The 18,205-nt window shown below is 45.7% G+C and overlaps 2 protein-coding genes across 4 annotated transcripts in view; one reads left to right on the top strand and one right to left on the bottom strand.

The window, feature by feature from the left end:
• CASP8 (caspase 8) overlaps positions 1-4,671 on the top strand; it is a 30,274-nt gene extending 25,603 nt beyond the window's left edge. For 2 of the 3 annotated variants that reach the window (XM_029225980.1, XM_029225981.1), the window contains 2 exons: positions 1,993-2,494; positions 3,636-4,671. In XM_029225980.1, the coding sequence (XP_029081813.1) occupies positions 1,993-2,494; positions 3,636-3,771 (638 nt within the window). In that variant the 3' untranslated portion in view covers positions 3,772-4,671. The remainder of the gene's footprint in view (positions 1-1,992; positions 2,495-3,635) is intronic. The other variant, XM_029225982.1, reaches the window with a different exon arrangement.
• A 404-nt stretch (positions 4,672-5,075) lies between these two features.
• FLACC1 (flagellum associated containing coiled-coil domains 1) lies at positions 5,076-16,745 on the bottom strand. The gene is given in 9 exon segments (XM_029224595.1): positions 5,076-5,272; positions 6,079-6,166; positions 7,616-7,668; positions 8,708-8,805; positions 10,863-10,924; positions 12,595-12,688; positions 13,875-14,008; positions 16,018-16,135; positions 16,633-16,745. Coding segments are annotated over 9 exon segments (957 nt in total).
• Positions 16,746-18,205: the final 1,460 nt, after the last annotated feature.

Raw genomic sequence — 18,205 nt, 5'->3', positions numbered from 1 at the left:
CAAAAAGATGGATATAACCGTATTTCCCTGTGGAGGTGAACAACATTCTTACATACTTGTTAGTTTTCTGCTTCTGTTTTTTTAAAATTAATTTTAAAAATCAAAGCAATGTATATATAAAGATAAAATATCAAATCTTACTAAAAGGCTTATAAAAAGCAACAATAAACTTTGTTTTTAATTCCACTAGATGAATAGAGCCTCTATAGAGTGTATTAGGTGTTGGGTGGAAAACATTGCTTTGGTATCAAGACCATTTACAGAAGTTGTGTTTATAAAAGTTGGGCTATGAGTACAGCAGAAATTGAGTCCTTAACAGAAATAGCATTTTCAAATGTTAAACTAAACAGAAAGTCTTTGGCTCAGCCTTTTTCGGCTAAGATTGAGAGCTTACAAGTTAAATGAAAAATAATTTGCATCATGTGAACATAGAAATGGCTACAACTAAAAGCAATAAAAGAAAGAATTCAACCCAACCATTGTGATATTAAGAATTTTTACTTGATCAAAGAATTTTTGAAAATGGTGTTTATGAGTCATAACATCAGGTAATTACTTATTTTTTAAATAAAGTAGTTTAGAAAATAAGATAGGTTGATTTTAATCGTCAGGACTCTGTGAATGGTTTCTGTTAACATTTGTTTATTCAAGCAAATCTATTCTAAGGTTTTAAAAAGCCACAGAACTTAAGTTCACTGACTACATCACTCATCATCGTATATCTTGGTATTGAAGAAAAGGTTTCAGGCTTTCGATTTTCATTTACTTAATATTTACCATGAAAACATTTTTTATTAAAATGGCCTTGATTGTATTTCTGATCAAGGGTATAAAGTAGCAGTATGTAGGATGAATAAGTTTAGCAATCTACTGTACAGCATGATGGCAATAGTTGATAATGCTGTATTGAACATGAGAAGTATGCAAAGAGACTATATTCCAGGTGTTCTCATCACACACACACACACACACACACACACACATGCAAACAAAAGGTAACTGAGTGAGGAGATAAATTATTAGCTTAACTGTAGTAATCATTTCACTATTCATATCATCATGTTGTACACCTTAAATATATGCTATTTTTATCTAAAATAATCAGACAGGCAGCCTGCAAAATGTTGAAAGACTTTGACTAGATCAATTAGAGCATTTGGGGAAAACTAATGTTAAGCATGTAGAAAACAAAGCAGTGAAAAACTAATGCTATTGCTAATTCCAGGAAAGACAAAAAGCTTAATAAGAAAGGAAGCATAATTAAAGAATATTATATTTACATAGTATTAGTAATACATATATTTCTATTGCTTCAACTAAACGTTGTAAATGTATAAGAGCACCAAGCACTCATCACCCACAATAGGAACTCAATACAAAAGTCTAAAATTTATAAACGAATAAATAGAAATGAGCCCAAATTCATTACAAAATGGAGGCTAATACCAAAAAAAATAATAATAGCTGAAAGTTGAAAGTGGCTTCCTTCATAGAAATGGCTGGACAGAACATGACTGGGTAAAAGGAAGGAGTAGAGGGGGGTAGCTTTTTTGTAATAAGTCTTTTAGTTCTACTTGACTTTTAAAACATTCATATCTCGTATTTTGATGAACAGTCTTGAGAAGGTTCAGGATAAAATAAGTATGGATCTTTTATTAAAAATCTGTTTTTGCTTTTTTTCTGATTATGTAAGTATTAGTTACTTTTTAGATTGGTTAGGCAGTAAGCCTAAATAATAGCTTGTAGACTAGTTGAGAAAAGACAACAGGCCAACAATAGCAGTCTCCCCTTTCTCTTTTGCCTCAGGGCTGGGAAATATTTTCAGCTAGTGGCAGTAAACATTAGAAGTCTATGGAATCCAGCCACTAATATAGAGGGTCTTGTTTTTCAGTTCTGGTTCAGATTCTTATCTGATCAATGTTCTCCCTAGTCCTGGGTTGTGGTCTGGGAATTCTTGCGGTGTAATATGACTTTTCTTGTTTCACTTTTCAGAGGCTTTGAGAAAGACCTTTAGTGAGCTTCATTTTGAGATAGTGCATTACAAAGACTACACTGCGAAGAAAATCTGTGAGGTTCTGAAATCCTACCAAAGCATGGACCACAATAACAAGGACTGCTTCATCTGCTGCATCCTCTCCCATGGAGACAAAGGCATCATCTATGGCTCCGATGGGCAGGAAGCCCCCATCTATGAGCTGACCTCTTACTTCACTGGTTCAAAGTGCCCTTCCCTTCTTGGCAAACCCAAAATCTTTTTTATTCAGGCTTGTCAAGGGGATAACTACCAGAGAGGTATAGCTGTTGAAACTGACTCAGAACAGAAGGAAACCTATTTAGAAATTGATTCATCGCTTCAGAAGAGATATATCCCAGATGAGGCTGACTTTCTGCTGGGGATGGCCACCGTGAACAACTGTGTTTCCTACCGAAGCACCATGGAGGGGACCTGGTATATCCAGTCACTTTGCCAGAGCCTGAGAGAAAGATGTCCTAGGTAATTTTTGCTTATTCAACACTTCATTCATCTTTAAATGTCTAGCTGTGGATCATATAACTGTAATTCTCAGGTCAGTTGCAGAGTGGGAAAGAGGGCAAGTTTACTGATGGAAAAAACTGAAATACTTACTGAGGAGTTTCTTTTATTTAGCACCTCAAAGGACAATCAGCATATCGTAGAGTGGGAAAGATGGCAAAGTCATATAGTTTATCTCTGTCTTTAGGCAGAAATATGACTGAACCCACTCAACTAGTTTGGAATTTCCATGTTTAACATCCTCCAACCCTGTCAAAAGTTCTATAATAGCTGACCAACCTCGGACCCTCTTGTGGGAGATAAGTGCTAAAGATCAGAAACTTTTTCTATTCCCACAAATTTGCTTTGAAGCCCACAAAATGTGGGAAAATAACTTTCCCTCATTTATTATCTTATGTTTCCTTTATTTAAATGATGGTTTTGTACGGCACAGTTCACCAAATGCACACACAACCAGCAGATAAATAGCAAGGAATCCTCTGTAGGTTGCTTCTAGTTCTGTGTCTCATTATGTTTTAAGTGTATGAAGAGCAAGAATTTCCCATGGCAGATAAAGGACTGAACCATAACACCCACACTACATTTTCATTTTGTAACTTAGACCACGAATCCTGCGAGGTTCCAAGGGGTTAGCTACAGAAGTGAATAAACAGGTTGCCCAACTAAACTGATAAGAGAAGCTGGTGAGAAAGCAGTGGGGTGGCTGCAGGAGACTTTCAATTTCCACTTGCCTAAAGTTTGATGCGGCCACAGATAAATCCACAGAAGCAATGCCAATTTGAGGCAGGGGATGTTGCGGGGGGGCGTTGAGGCGATTGGGGGTAAGTGACACATACATGGAGCAGAGTGAGGTGCAAATAGGTCAGGAGGCAAAGAAACCAAATCTGGTGTTGACAGTGAAGTTTGTGATGGTCATAAGATATTAAGCTCTGAGACAACTTCTTTACCTAGAAAGCTGTGGTAGGTCTTGGTTTAGCATCTTGTTATTTCAAATGCCTGTTGTTTTGAGGGAAATAACTATCACTAATCACAGCAGATAATAGGGTTTACCAGTTGATTTCTCCCCCCATAGATGGTCACAAGGTTATGTTATGTTTTTCAGGGGTGAAGATATTCTCACCATCCTCACCAAGGTGAACTTTGAAGTAAGCAATAAGGATGACAAGAAAAATATGGGCAAACAGATGCCACAACCTACTTTCACACTGAGGAAAAAACTCTTCTTTCCCCTTAATTGATGCTATTGTTTAGTTGTATAACTAAACAATAGTTAAAATGCTGCTATTTTAATCTTTCTTTCTTTCTTTCTTTCTTTTTTTTTCTTGATAGCTGGAAGTCAAGAGAATGGGAATCAGGACAACATAATTTTCATGCAAATTCAATCTAAATCTCTGGCTTTGCAATAGCTAGACAGTCATAGCTGTAGGCGTGATTTTAATTGTGTTTTTAATTTGATGGAAGGTTTAAAAATGAACTTATAGTAGATACAAAAATTATAGTAAGTTTAAAAGAAATGTCAAAGATCACTGAGGGGGATATTTGTGATCTGATCTGGCTAAAAAAAACCCCTCATGTGTTGAGGTTGAGGGTATAATGCTCCCACATCCAGCCTGATTGCTGGTGGTGAGTGTGACAAACTATCCCAGAAACATGTGAGCTTCCTCTCCTGCGCCATGAGCTGACTTTGCTTTTCAGTGGTGAAAGACACCACCGTTTAGACTTAGATTTCAAAAACCTAAGCATGATTTTCCTTGTTTTTATTACTCATAAGTACAGTATTCAGCTCACTTTTAAGAGGAATGATGTTAATTGGATATTGGGCTTCCCTGGTGGCGCAGTGGTTGAGAATCTGCCTGCCAATGCAAGGGACACAGGTTCGAACCCTGGTCTGGGAAGATCCCAAATGCCACGGAGCAACTAGGCCCATGAGCCACAACTACTGAGCCTGCGCGTCTGGAGCTTGTGCTCCACAACAAGAGAGGCCGCAACCATGAAAGGCCCACGCTCTGCAATGAAGAATGGCCCCTGCTTGCTGCAACTAGAGAAAGCCCTTGCACAGAAACGAAGACCCAACACAGCCAAAAATAAAGAAAGAAAGAAGAAAGAAAGAAAGAAGCTTTCATTTTAAAAAAAATTAATAAACAGAAACCTCAGTTAAATAGAGTAGGGAAACCAGAAGTTTATTTTGGATCTGTTGCTTATTATTTTGTCCATTCCCTCTGCTGAAGCAATCACCATGGTTTTTTGATACTCTTATCTTAAAATACAGCTCTTGGCTCATGTGACTTTTCCAGCAATAAAATTTATTATTCTTTATTCAATAAAATTTATTCAATAAAATGTATACTTAGCCCTGGGGCAGAGCTAGGCTTAAGTGTATTTGGGGGACAGGGGAACCTGCCAGCAGAGCCCCAGTACTAAACAGGGGGAAGGACGGGTGTAGGTCTTACACAAAGTTCTTCTTCAGCATCGTGGTGCTAGGGGTGGATAGGGAGGCAACCTCCCGGGCTCACAAGATAAGTCTGGACTACACTAAGAGCAGCTAGATTCCGGTCTTCCAAAACTGCTCGTAGCATCTTAGCATAGACTCTGGCAACATGGGATGAGCGTAGTACGAGTAGCTGGGAGTCTGGGTGATGACGTGGGCTATGCTACACCAAGATTCCAGGTAAAGACTCAAACAGGAGCAGCTCCACACCCCATTCCCCAGCCTTGACTCCAGGGTCTTCATGCTACCTCCTGGGAGTCCAGGGTGGGAAGGGCTTTAAGGATGACCTTTCCCAGGGAGTATCTGCATTTATATGAGTGATTTGTGAATATCAGCTAAATCTGATCTGAATTGTGTTGGGCTAGGATGTGGAATAGGTTTATAGAGCCCCCAATTCTACCTCAACTAGTCCTCTAGGTCAGGGAGCAGTTTCCAGAGATTTCTCTCTCTCTTTTCCATTTATGAAGAAGCTCAGTGGAGGTAGGAAAGTGTCCTATAGGGCACTATGTATGATCCAGGCTCTGTGCTAAGCGTTGGAAATATTAAAAAAATACACAGCAATATATGACTGTATCAAATCAACATGTTGTACACCTTATATCAATTGAAATATATCTCAATTGAAAAATATATCAAACATGGCTTCCTCTGGGGGGACGTGGGAGTATGGACTGTGTTGCCCCTCCCCCAACAAGTGAATATTTCAAACTAATTCAAGAGCTTTTTTTCTGGAACTTCGGGGTCACCTGCACCCAGAAAACAAGTCTGCAATCCTACAGATGTCCACAAGCTCGTTCCAGCACATGATTGCCAAACTTGCAATCAGTGAGTTCTGGAGGGTATGGTTGAGACCCTCAGGTGGCTAAACTACATAAAAGACTCTATCCTTGTTGCACTTTCTTGAAGACTCCAGGCACCTTTCCATTCAGGAGTCCAGCCATGCAGCCCACCCATCATCCTTCGTGACTTCAAGGCTGCCTTCCTCAAGTCGAGACCAAACTTAATGCTAGTTTCTTGGTGCATCTGTCATCAAAAAGTCTAAAATTTCTGTACTCACTTTGCTGTAACAGGATCTTTTCCCAATCCTTCTCCCATTCTGCCTTCTTCTTTGACCACTTCTCCTCCATTCCATCATAAATGCTGTCCTGTGGAGGTACAAAGTTACCATGAAGAAAAGCATCCTGAAAGGCTGCATCCTGGCCTGAGGCTCAGCCCTGAGCCCTTTGCAGCTTCCCTCACCTGGGACCCTTGCTGGGGACCCCATATGGTGACTGGTGGGAGTCAATTCCAGCCCAGTCACCCAAGAGCCTGCAGAACCCTAAAGATCAAAGAGAACTCTGCACGGCGTTTGCCCTGTTGGAACTGGGCTTCCTTTGAAGACAGGCAGTTGAGCATGTTGCAGATGCTCGTGTCAGCTCCCTCTGAACCATGAATCACTCATCAATAGCACAGGGGGAAACAAGGGAAATGCCAAGTTGTTGTTTTTATTTATCAACTGTCATTGTTTGCCTGGGATTGAGTTGTTTCCTGGGACTCCAGACTGTCAGTGCTAAAACCTGGCAAACCAGGACCAGTTGGTCACCATAGGATGGGGGGCTTGCTGGCCCAGCCCTTCCCCTGTCCACTTCCCCTCTCCCACTCTCTCATCCCCCTAGGATGAAATAATGCCCTAATTCTGGTTTCCTGGGGCTCCATCAAATTAGCTGGCTAAGTGGATGGGCTGTGTTCTGAGGTACCCCCTACTCTGCTTGCTAGAGTTAGTGCAGAGCGATACAGCCCTTTTGGGTGGCAATTTGGCCAAATGCATCAAAGACCTTACAAGTGTTTATCCTTTTTGACCCAGTACTTTACTAAGATCAAAGATGTTACAAAATACAAATATTAACAGTGGTTGTCTTGGGGTGGTGATAGTTCATTCTTTTCGTTGTTGCTGCTGTTGTTGCTGTTGTTTTAATTAATTAGTTTTATTCTTGGCTGCGTTGGGTCTTCGTTGCTGCGCGCGGGCTTTCTCTAGTTGCGGCGAGGGCGGGCTACCCTTCGTTGCGGTGCGCGGGCTTCTCATTGCGGTGGCTTCTCTTGTTGTGGAGCACAGGCTTTAGGCGTGTGGGCTTCAGTAGCTGTGGCACACGGGCTCAGTAGTTGTGGCTCGCGGGCTCTAGGGCGCCGGCTCAGTAGTTGTGGCACGTGGACTTAGTTGCTCTGCAGCATTTGGGATCTTCCCGGACCAGAGATCGAACCCGTCTCCCCTGCACTGACAGGCAGATTCTTAACCACTGCTCCACCAGGGAAGTCCCTGTTGTTGGTTTTTGAATTTCCATTTTTTAAAAAACAATGAGCAGGTATTACTTTTGTAATGACAAATGTATTTTTCAACGGGCTCCTTTAGGGTCTGGGTGACTGACATGTCCTGCATGGGTGCCATCACAGTCCGCAGGTTCCCTCTTCTCCTTGAGGGCCACTTAGGTTCAAGGAGCCTGGGAATTTCAGGAAATGATTTTCTGGGCAAGAGCTCTAGATTCATTTCAACGTCATCAACCAGGAATGAGCCTTGCTTCTCTTTCTCTCATAATCCACCAAGGAGCTCTGAATCTCACCTGATACATATGAAACATATTCTTCAGATACTTATATTCCTTTCCCATATCCTCTGGACAAAAGGAAAACAACAGGGTCATCATTATTCCTCTGAAATACATGTTTTCAAATTCAAATGAGAGCTCTCCTGCACACCGTCCGTACCTCAAACTCATCTTGTCGGTGGTGAAACCATGGTGTTGCCTTAGCAATCACTCTGGAAGTTTATTAGAAATTTAGATGGCCCGACCCCACTCTAAGCCTGCTGAGTTTCAGAGGCAAGGCTCAGTATCTGTCAATAATATGCTTCTCAGGTGATTCTGATGCACCCCAAGTATGAGGACTAATCCCTGGGGGCAAACCTACAACTGAAGGAAAAACAGAAGCAAAACCTTCTGTCTTTTAAAAATAACATTCCTAGTGTACCTTGGTTTTGAAAACAATACATGTTCTCTTTAGAGAACTGGAAAACCAGCAAGGTACAAATATCATCTTTTAAAAATGTAAGATAAAGGAAAATAAGGAGATTATAGAAATTCTTCTCCCTGTGGCGATTAGTCTATAAACTCAGAATTCTGAAGGGTACACACTTTGTCCTTCCCAAAGGCAGCATAAATAATGGGATAAATGGCCCACACAACCCTTACAGGTTTTAAGGCCATACAAATCACAGTGTGCCTGTTAGAGTTTAATGAAACACTGTCATTTTACAGGTGAGGAAACTTGTTGAATCGGAACAGTATTACGTTTGTAGACCTTTTAAATATACTTTAAACAGTGCTTTCACATTCTTATCACTCTGATAAAGGCAGGTATTCTTGTCCTTGATTCCCAGATGGGGAAACTAAGACTTAAGGAGATGAAGGGACTTGCTCAGACCCCAAAACTTGGCCACAGACCCTTCAAAGTTCTGGGGGTAGGGAGGACATTGCTTGACATGGTTTCCCTTTTTTCAGTTTCATTCTCAACCACTTGCTCTTCCTGGGCTTGAGAAGGAAACCTCGAAAGCCTAGCCAGAGTCCACCCATGGCCATGGGAGTTCCTCTGCCCTAGATCTGCAGGGTCAGCCTCTACCCCTTCATCAGGGTCATTCTCCCAGGTCCCAACCGTACCTAGTTTATCCTGGGCAGCCAACTTCTCTGCCTTCAAGGCTGCTTTGTAGTTTTTCTCCAGCTCACTGAGCTGTGCTATGTGAATCTCCTCGAGCTCCCTGTAGGACCCCAGGAGAAGGCCACAGTCATCCATGAAAAGTTCACCTGATCCCACCTCCCCTCCCTCACGCAGGCAGCTGGTGGGCAGGCTGTGGGGCCCTCACTTCCTGACACATTCTCCTGACATCCATCCAGAAAAGGGTGAGGAGATCCCTGTTTTCACCATCCACTATTTTGCATGGAGACATCAGGGGGCCATGGATGTCCCCCAGCAGCACAGTCTCTGCTTACAATCCTTTTGGGAAACTGTGGGCTGATTAACATGCAGGATAATTTTAGAGCCCAAGGTCTCTCCAGCCTCCATTCCAGGAGGCAGATGTCCGCAGTGTTCAAGAGGAGTGTTAAAATAGAAGGCCATATGGGACTTCCCTGGTGGTCCCGTGGTAAAGAATCCGCCTTCCAATGCAGGGGACGTAGGTTCAATCCCTGGCCGGGGAACTAAGATCCCACATGCCGCGGAGCAACTAAGCCCTCGTGGCTCAACTAGAGAGCCCGCGTGCCGCAAACTACAGAGCCCATGTGCTCAAGAGCCCACGTGCCACAACTAGAGAGAAGCCCGTGTGCCACAAGGAAGAGCCCGCATGCCTCAGTGAAGATCCCGTGCGCCGCAACTGAGAACCGACGCAGCCAAAAATAAAAAAAAATAATAAGTAAATAAAACAAATAAATATTAAAAAAATAAAATAAAAGGCTGTATGAGCTGTTGAGCCAAGAAAAGACACGGAGGAACCTTAAATGCATATGGGTAAGTGCAAGAAGTCACTGTGAAAGGGCTACAGGCTGTATGATTTCAACTATGTGACATTTTGGAAAATGCACAGCTACGGAGGCAGTCAAAAGATCAGTGGTTGCCAGGGGTTAGTGGGGAGAGAGGGATGAATAGGCAGAGCTCAGAGGATTTTTAGGGCAATGAAATTATTCTGTATGATACTATAATGGCGGATACGTGTCACTAAATATTTGTCAAAACCCATAGCATGTACAGCATCAAGAGTGAATCCTAATGTAAACTGTGGACATTGGGGGATAACAGTGTGTGTCAGTGTAGGCTTCATTGATTGTAACAAACGTCGCGTATTGGTGTGGGATGTCAGTGATGACACAAGGTTGTGCAGGTATGGGGCCCGGGGGTATGTGGGAATTCTCTCTACTTTATGCTCTTTTTTCCTGTGAACTTAAAACTGCTTTAAAAAATAAAGTCTAGGGGCTTCCCTGGTGGCGCAGTGGTTGAGAGTCTGCCTGCCGATGCAGGGGACACGGGTTCGTGCCCTGGTCCGGGAAGATCCCACATGCCGCAGAGCGGCTGGGCCCGTGAGCCATGGCCGCTGAGCCTGCGCATCCGGAGCCTGTGCTCCGCAATGGGAGAGGCCACAACAGTGAGAGGCCCGCGTACTGCAAAAATAAAAAATAGTAAAAAAAAAATAAAGTCTATTAGTAAATAAGTCAATTAGTTAAAAAGATTTTTAAAAAGCAAGTTTGTGACACTTAGGAAGACTTCTCTCCAGCAGGACTACTGGGGCTGCTCTGGTGCCCAGCAGGAGGTGTGGAAGGGGATTCTGTGGGCTTTCTCACTCTCACAGACAACACACATCCTTTTTCTTCCCCTTGGTTTGTCTCTGCAGCTCTGGCTCCTGCCCTTCCCATACCTTCTTCCCATTTTGCCCAGACCTTGACCTAGTAGCCAGGGACAGTAGAGGTGAGAGGAAGAAGAGGAGGGGCGTGGGGAGAGACCAGGCTGGGAACAACAGTAGTTTACCATGAAAACCTCCTGGAGAACCAAAAAACGGCTCTTCTTGGCAATCAACTTAAAGGGAGATTATAATTAAAATGAAATTCGGATGAGAAATTACAAAGCCAGGAATAACCTTCTCCGGGCTGTATTTTAGTGACCTCAGATCAAACCATCCTGCTCTCCAAAGACATGTCTCTTATCTCCCCTACCCCTCGCCACCCAGTTCCATTTGGCCTTGTCTGAAATCCCAGTGAACTGAAATCCTGCAAGGATGCAGGAGCCTTAGGACCTTCAGTACACAAGAGCTTGTGCCAGAAAGCATACCTCCGCTTGCTTTCAAAGTTCTTCTGCATCTCAGCACAGCGGAGATCCATTTCATTGGCGAGCTAGAAACGAGGCTGGCATTTACAAGACAGGATTGAGGACCCCACTCCCACTCCAACCTGCAACTTCTGAGAAGCCTTCCCATTCACGGGGTATGCCCCTCTCCCCAAGCCTCTCCCGTTGTGTTCGGCAGTGCCAGAGAGCACATCGTTACTGAGGGAACGGGACAATTCTTGCCTCGCTCTGCATTGTCTGGTACGTAATCAGTTCACAAAGGGTGCATGGAAACCATCCCTTTCACTATTTTGTGGGCAGGTCTGGCCTCTTTGGCTGGACTGTAATCTCTTTGTAAGATCATGGCCTTCGGATTTTTGGATACGTAATTCAATTGAGCAATCGTTGATTGTGCAAAGGGCTTGACCTGGAGGAGCCAAAGAGGCCTGAGACTCAGACCCTGCTTTGATGAACTTGAAACCAGTGTTAATAAGCCCTCATTGGCAGAATGGCTCTGTTTCCGGAGGCAGGAAGTGCTCAGTTCCAGGTGAACCTCCCTTCTAACACGCACATCGTGTCCTCTGGCCAGTGCCTCAGGAGGAATAGACACCGCCAGCCGAGACAAGGGCTCGGGGCCAGCACACCCCTCCTTCTGCACAGTCACACAACAATGTAGGGTGTTCACAGCTGGGAGAATTTTAAGAATCACAATCTGAGGTCCCTCGATGGAAATAATCTCTAAATATGTCTTCAGCAGGGCCAATGCTTCAGTGACTGAAAGTGTGCCTTTTGCCCAGTAACCCACCACAGATGAGGTGAGTGATCTCATGCAAATTATTTAACTTCCTGAGCCTCAATTTCCTTTCTGTAGGAAGGTGACCATGAACTTGGCAGGGTTTTCAGGAAGGTATAGGAATGAATCCTCAGAAGGGAAGGTCTCAGCCTGAGTCCTATGCTGGGTCACTACAGGATTGAGACACATCTGGTGTGTATCAGAGGGCGAGGGGCTGGCCTGCTGGGAAGTCACCCCTCACACGTGGGTTCGGTAACAGCAAGTGAGGCGGGTCCGGCTGGGGGGGGGGGGGGGGTGCTGGTGGCAGGAGGGGATGGGCAGATGGGGAGGAGAGGGGAGGAGTTGGGAGGAGATCTAAGGATGGGTCTGATGCATCATTCCAGTCCAGGCCACCAGACACCTCTGCTTAGGGCGGAGAAGAAAAGTCCGTGATAAAATGAATGGTGAATTTTAAAGGGAGTGTTACCAGAATCCCCAGGGAACACGAAGAGTGCAAACGGAAATGAGCAGGTTCTGGAGAGTGGGCTTTGGCAGCTTCACCAGCAACAGGAAGTGGTACTGGAGGCTTCTGGGCAGCTTTTGAGTAAAACTGAAATCCTGGTCACGCTGATGCGGTTACCAAGAGCCTCAGCAAGGTCTGAAATTTAACTCACCGCACAGGCCACAGCCAGCCCTGCTGGAAATGGCTGGCACCCCCTAGTGTGGAAAGGATAGTGGCGTTGAACATGCCAGAAGCTCCCCAAGAACTCCCGGAAATTGAGTTAGGCCTAGAGGAGGGACTTGAGTTCTTGCGATTATGGATGAGGATGGAGCCAGGGCTGTTGCCTGGACAGCCTGGCTCCCAGGAGGAAGGTGCTTGGCCTTGCCTGGAACATAGCAGGTGATCTGAAACTACTGGCCTTTCCCTTTCCCAAAGAGATGTCTGTTAACTCAAGGGCCACTCACCAGTTTTTGGGCAGAACGATGGGCTCTGTTCATTTGCTCTATTATCGCTGTCAGCTCTGAGATCTGTTCTTCGAGGTCAGTAATGATAGCCGTCCTGCGGGACAAGTAATCCGTGATCCACGCAGCTTCCATGCCGTCCCAGCCAGGGCCCTCCCTGGGCATGGCTGGCTCTGGCCTGGTGAGAGCCAGGCCATGTTCTGCACCTGCTCCATCACCATGGGGGGTGGGGGGTGGGGGTTAGGGGCAGAGGGTGGTTTGGAAGAAGGAATTTGGCAGTAGGGTGGCTGAGCCTCACACGGAGCCCTTTTGGGTAATCCGGCCAGAAGTGAGCAGGGGTGGTTTGGTGACCCACTGACTAGAAGGGAAAGAGGAGGATGCCCGAAATCTATTAGGATTTGACCTTGACTCGGTGAAGATACTTGAAATGGAGGAGGGAGAAATCCACAGGATTAGGAAATTAGGTGGGGGAATAGGATTGATGCAGACAGTGACTCATAGACAAGGAATGGGCCGGAAACAGGACAAAGAGGGGATTTAAGAGTGTGGATTTCAGAGTAGATTTACGGATTTTTGTGTTTCTGAGTCTGGGGACTCCATGAAATCTGTAAGGTTACTCAGCTCTGTTTGGCTGAGCTGGAGTGAACAGGGTGGTAGGCAGTGCAGCAGAGATGAGGTCCTTGATTCCTGAGGGTGAGGAAAGCAGAGAGAGGATGTAGGAGGAGATGGGGAAGGAGGAGATATGAATGAGAGGTTTAGCAGGTAGCATGAAGAGGATGTGGGGACTGACTTTACATGGTCCCGGAGGACAGAGAGTGGGTGGGCCTTGAATGACAGAGGGGGTGTCAGCGTGCCCAGCGGGGATGGAATCAGACCAGAACCTTCCACGCTGCACCTCTCAGAGGCGTAAACTGAGTGGTATCTTTCGACTTAATGGAAAAGAGATGCAGGCTCTGGCCTCCCAGAAACCCTGACCTTACTCTCAGCTCTCACCCTTCAAGTTCAGACTATTTTCTGAACATTGCATCTACTCATTACCTCCAGAAACAGCTAGTCCCCTTTAGTGTGAGGGACACCCAGCCAATCATTCTCCAGATCAGCTGCCTGACTCGTCTGTCTGCCTGACTCAAACGGGCTCAGAGTAGAGAGGTGGGTGCGGAGAGGAGCCGGCGCCATGCTAAGGAGTGAAGGGACACCGTGGACTGGGCGTCAGGTAAGGGGTTCGTCCTCGAGGCCAGGCCAGGGTGGGGCTGAGGAACAGGATGTGGGTCCAGGGACATTGCCTGGAAGTCCTGACTTTGTCCATGTTCTCTGATTCTGAATGCTTTTTCCTAGCAGACATCTCATCTCCCAAGGTGACGCAAATCTGCTCCCTATTCCGAACGAAGCAGTAGCCAGGTGACACGTTTATTATTTCCTGGGCCTCAATGTGGAAGATAAGGTATCGTGCAGGCCTGGAGTGCTGAGATTGCTCCAGCCTTCTGCTAGCGCCCTACTCACATCTTAAACACAGACATGTGAGGTGGGATGCCCGCGCCCAAGTTCCGCCGGTGCCCTCCCCCAGCTTACCTCTCTCCTCACCCCCAAGCGCAAGACTCGGCTGGCTCCTGAGCGCCCCCCCAGGCCTCTCAAATTCAGCATGTGCACAAGCCAACCGCTGGCCCCTCCCACCGCTCTGCTTCCCAGCCCACATCCTCCTCTGCGTTCTCCTTCATGGCCAGAGGCCAGGAGGTGGCCAGGCATTGTGGAAACCGCTCAGGTTTTGGAATTAGATGGGCCCGAGTTTAAATCCTGGCTCTGCCACCAACCATAGTTATTCAACATCTCCGTGCTTCAGTTTCCTTATCAGAAAATGAGGATAGGGCTTCCCTGGTGGCGCAGTGGTTGAGAGTCTGCCTGCCGATGCAGGGGACACGGGTTCGTGCCCCGGCCCGGGAAGATCCCACACGCCGCGGAGCCGCTGGGCCCATGAGCCATGGCCGCTGAGCCTGCGCGTCCGGAGCTTGTGCTCCGCAAAGGGAGAGGCCGCAGCAGTGAGAGGCCCGCGTACCGCAAAAAACAAAAGAAAACCCCCAAAACAACACCAGCTTGTTATAGTTCTGGAGGGCAGAGTCTGAAATGGGTCTCTCTGGGCTAAAATCAAGGTGTTGGCAGGGTTGTATTCCTCCCGGAGGCTCTAGAGGAGAATCTATTTCCTTACCTTTTCCAGCTCCTAGAAGCTGCCCCTGTTCCTAGTGGCCTTGTCCTCTATCTTCAAAGCCAACAACGGCATCACTCCAACCTCTGCTTCTATCGTCATGTCTCCTTCTCTGACACTCTGACTTCCTCTTTCATGTGTAAGGACCTTTACATTTGCATTAGGCCCACCTGGATAATCCAGGTTGATCTGTCCATCTCAAGGTCAGCTGATGAGCAACATAATTCCATCTGCAGTCTTAATTTTCCCTTGGCAAGTAACAGAACAAAGTGGTGGTTTCCAGGGATTAGGACATGCACTTCTTTGTGGGCGGGGGTGGGGGTGGGGGGGTGTCATTATTCTGCTGACTACATTCAGCATCTCTGCTGCTTCTCTGAGCTCGTTTCCCAACACTGTCTCCTCACTTCCTCCACTCCCCCCACATGGGCCTCTTTGCTTTCCAGGAAAAGATCAGACGTGCCAAGCAAGTTCCCACCCAGGGCCTTTGTACCCACTGTTCCCTTGGCCAAGAGTGCTTGCCTGAGGTGCCAAAGCGGCTCCTGCTGGCTTTTTACACAGGGATTGCCCTGACTTCTCTGTATAAAATAGCAATCCCACCCTCCTCCCTATGCCTGTGTTATTTTTCCTCGTAGCACTTGTAGATCTTGGATGGATTAACATGTTTATGGTCATATCCCTGCACCTCCCCACTAGAATGTGAGTCCCTGAGAGTGGAGACTTTGCCGAGTTCACTGCTGTCCCCCTGCACCTGACTCAATGTATAGCAAATACTAGGTGCTCAATAAAAATTTTCCAAATAAATAAATAAATAGAACACAAAGATCCATGCAAAGGCCTAAAGCTAAGTTACACATCTAAGCTTATAAATATGGATTAAAAACTTTAATTGATGAGTAAAAACAGAGCTGCAATCTACAGAAAACCTTAGACATAGTAATCAGGAGAAGGGTGAGTAGCACCATAAATCCACGGGAGGCTCTTTGCCAAGGACGTGTATTGGGCATCGTGCCCTTTTAGGGCAGGGAATGGCTTTCTGGGGCACTCCCACTGAGAGCTCCTTTGAAGTGACCTTGAAAGCTGTGGGATCAGAGGACCACAGAACCCACTTGTAGGAGCTGAGGTCTGGGAGGAATCCCATCAGGTTCTGGCATTTCTCTGACATACTTGGCAGCAATTAGCTCAAGTCAGGAAGGGCTGTGAAGGCCAAGAAGGGAGATTATTTTATTCACATACCTTGAACAGTTCCTGTCCCATGGACATGAAAATACTTACTTTGGGGCGACAACAGATTTTGTTATCGGTTGGGCATAATTTTGTTTTTTTGAAGCCGGAGGAGGAGGAGTTAGCCTGAAAGTGAAAAAGGAAATAACGAGAAAGAGAAAATTGGAAATTCAGAAACCAGGTTTAGCACTCCCCAGTAAGGTAGATCCCCACAGTGAAAACAAATTGGAATATATGGTCTGACAACAGGAATCTTTAAAATCAGCACGATTTTGGGGAACCTCAGGCTGAAGGCCTTGGCACTTGTTCACTGACCAGGGGTTCCCGGGCCAGCAGCACAGCTCATCCCCTGGTTCTAGAAGCTCTTTGTCCCCCATGGAGAGGCAGCTGCCATGGGCCCTTTCCCTGCTGCACTAATTCTGAGACTTCCTCATTGAAAATGACACTCAGCCCCGGCATCACTGGCTAGAGCGCTGTGCAGCCTACAGGCTGTGGAAAGCTGGGCTTTCTGGCCCTCTTGGGATTTTGCTGCCAAGTTGACTGTTTCAGAAATCTTGTGAGAGAAAGCTGGCTGTAATGGAGCCCAAGCCCCCAGGCTCCACTCCATCCCAGGTAGTCCTTACTTGGACTTCACTGGGGAGGTCTTTCTTGGTGGCTGAGGGGTCTCGATTAGTTTCCGTGGTCCCAAGTTCCAGGGATCCCAGCAGGTGCAGTAGACGAGAGGGTTGGGGTACATGGCAGGTCAGGGGCCGCCTTGGCTGCTAGGTCAGGAGGCCCTTTGCTGAAATGGGAAAACGGCAGCAGAGTCACAGTGTTCAGAGTCAGAGCAACAGCACTTAGAGACAAATTGGAAAGAACGCAGGGAAGGCCCAAAGCACAGATGACAGATTCTGGAAGTTGTCGATGTGGTACAGAGTCTTGACTATAGAATAACACCTCACCCCTTGCCACCTAGGAGACTTGACTTGAAAGCAGTTTCACATTTGATGTCGTTGAGTGCTTACTATGAGTCAGATCCACAATGAGCGATCAGCTATTGTTACGCCAACTTTACAGATGAAGATAGTGAGGCTCAGAGAGGTCACGGAGGTAGCAAGTTGAAAAGCTGGGAACAAACACAAGTCTATCTGACTCCTAAGCACTGGCTCTTCCATCAGGTCACACTAGCTGTCTCTAAAACGAAGAGGAATCCCTACAGCAAGTCCTTCATAGACCTTTCTGGAAAATCAGGTCTGTTAGTCAAATTATAGTGCAAGCAGATCTTTCAGTCTCTCTTTCCTGGTCACCTGCCTGAATTACACAATCAAAACTCTTCTTTCTTGACTCCATAAAAACAAAAACAGAACCAAAAACAAAAACCCCTGTTACGAAGGTTTGCGTGAAAGACAACTGTCAGATAAGCATAGAGCCTTGATCACACTTGTTTATCTTCTTTCTTTTCCAGAGCCCCACGAAAATGAGAGTAAAGATTAAAAGAGATTTAATTCCACAAAAACAAAGAGAATGAGAGAGGAGACAATATTGCACAGGCGATGTCAGTACATGCTTGGCACCATAACTCCCTCACTTAGCTTCCATAGGAACCTGCAGCCTACGTGCCTGCAAAGGGCGTACAAACCAGCAGGAACCAATTTCCAGGTGAAAGCTCCCTAAGACTCAGGATTGGAACTGGTAGATTATCTGATGATTCTGATGGGTATTTGACAGATCTGTTGGAGCACATGGTAGGTCAAATAATGTCCCCCCAGCAAAAAAGTCTATGTTCTAATCCCTGGAACCTGTAAATATGTTACCTTACGTGCCAAAAGGGGCTTTGCTGCTGTGATTAAGGATTTCCCCCTCAACCATGCTTTTTTTCCCCTCTAGTGTATTTTTTATTGAAGTATAGTTGGCATATAATATTATATTAGTTTCCAGGATACAATATAGTGATTTGACATTTATATACATTACAAACTGATCATGATAAGTCTAGTAACCATGTCACCTTGTAAAGTTATTACAGTATTATTGACTATATTCCATAGGCTGTACATTACATCCCTATGACATTTATTTTATAACTGGAAATTTGTACCTCATGATCCTCTTCATCTATTTTGCTCAACTCTTTTTTTTTTTTTTTTTGCGGTACGCGGGCCTCTCACTGTTGTGGCCTCTCCCGTTGCGGAGCACAGGCTCCGGACGCACAGGCTC

This window comes from Monodon monoceros, unplaced genomic scaffold, assembly GCF_005190385.1.
Source record: "Monodon monoceros isolate NGI ecotype Baffin Bay Population unplaced genomic scaffold, NGI_Narwhal_1 Super_Scaffold_16, whole genome shotgun sequence".
In the NCBI taxonomy this organism is placed as follows: Eukaryota; Metazoa; Chordata; class Mammalia; order Artiodactyla; family Monodontidae; genus Monodon; species Monodon monoceros.
Note: the sequence above shows the minus strand (reverse complement) of the source record. Positions and strands in the feature narration are given on the sequence as shown.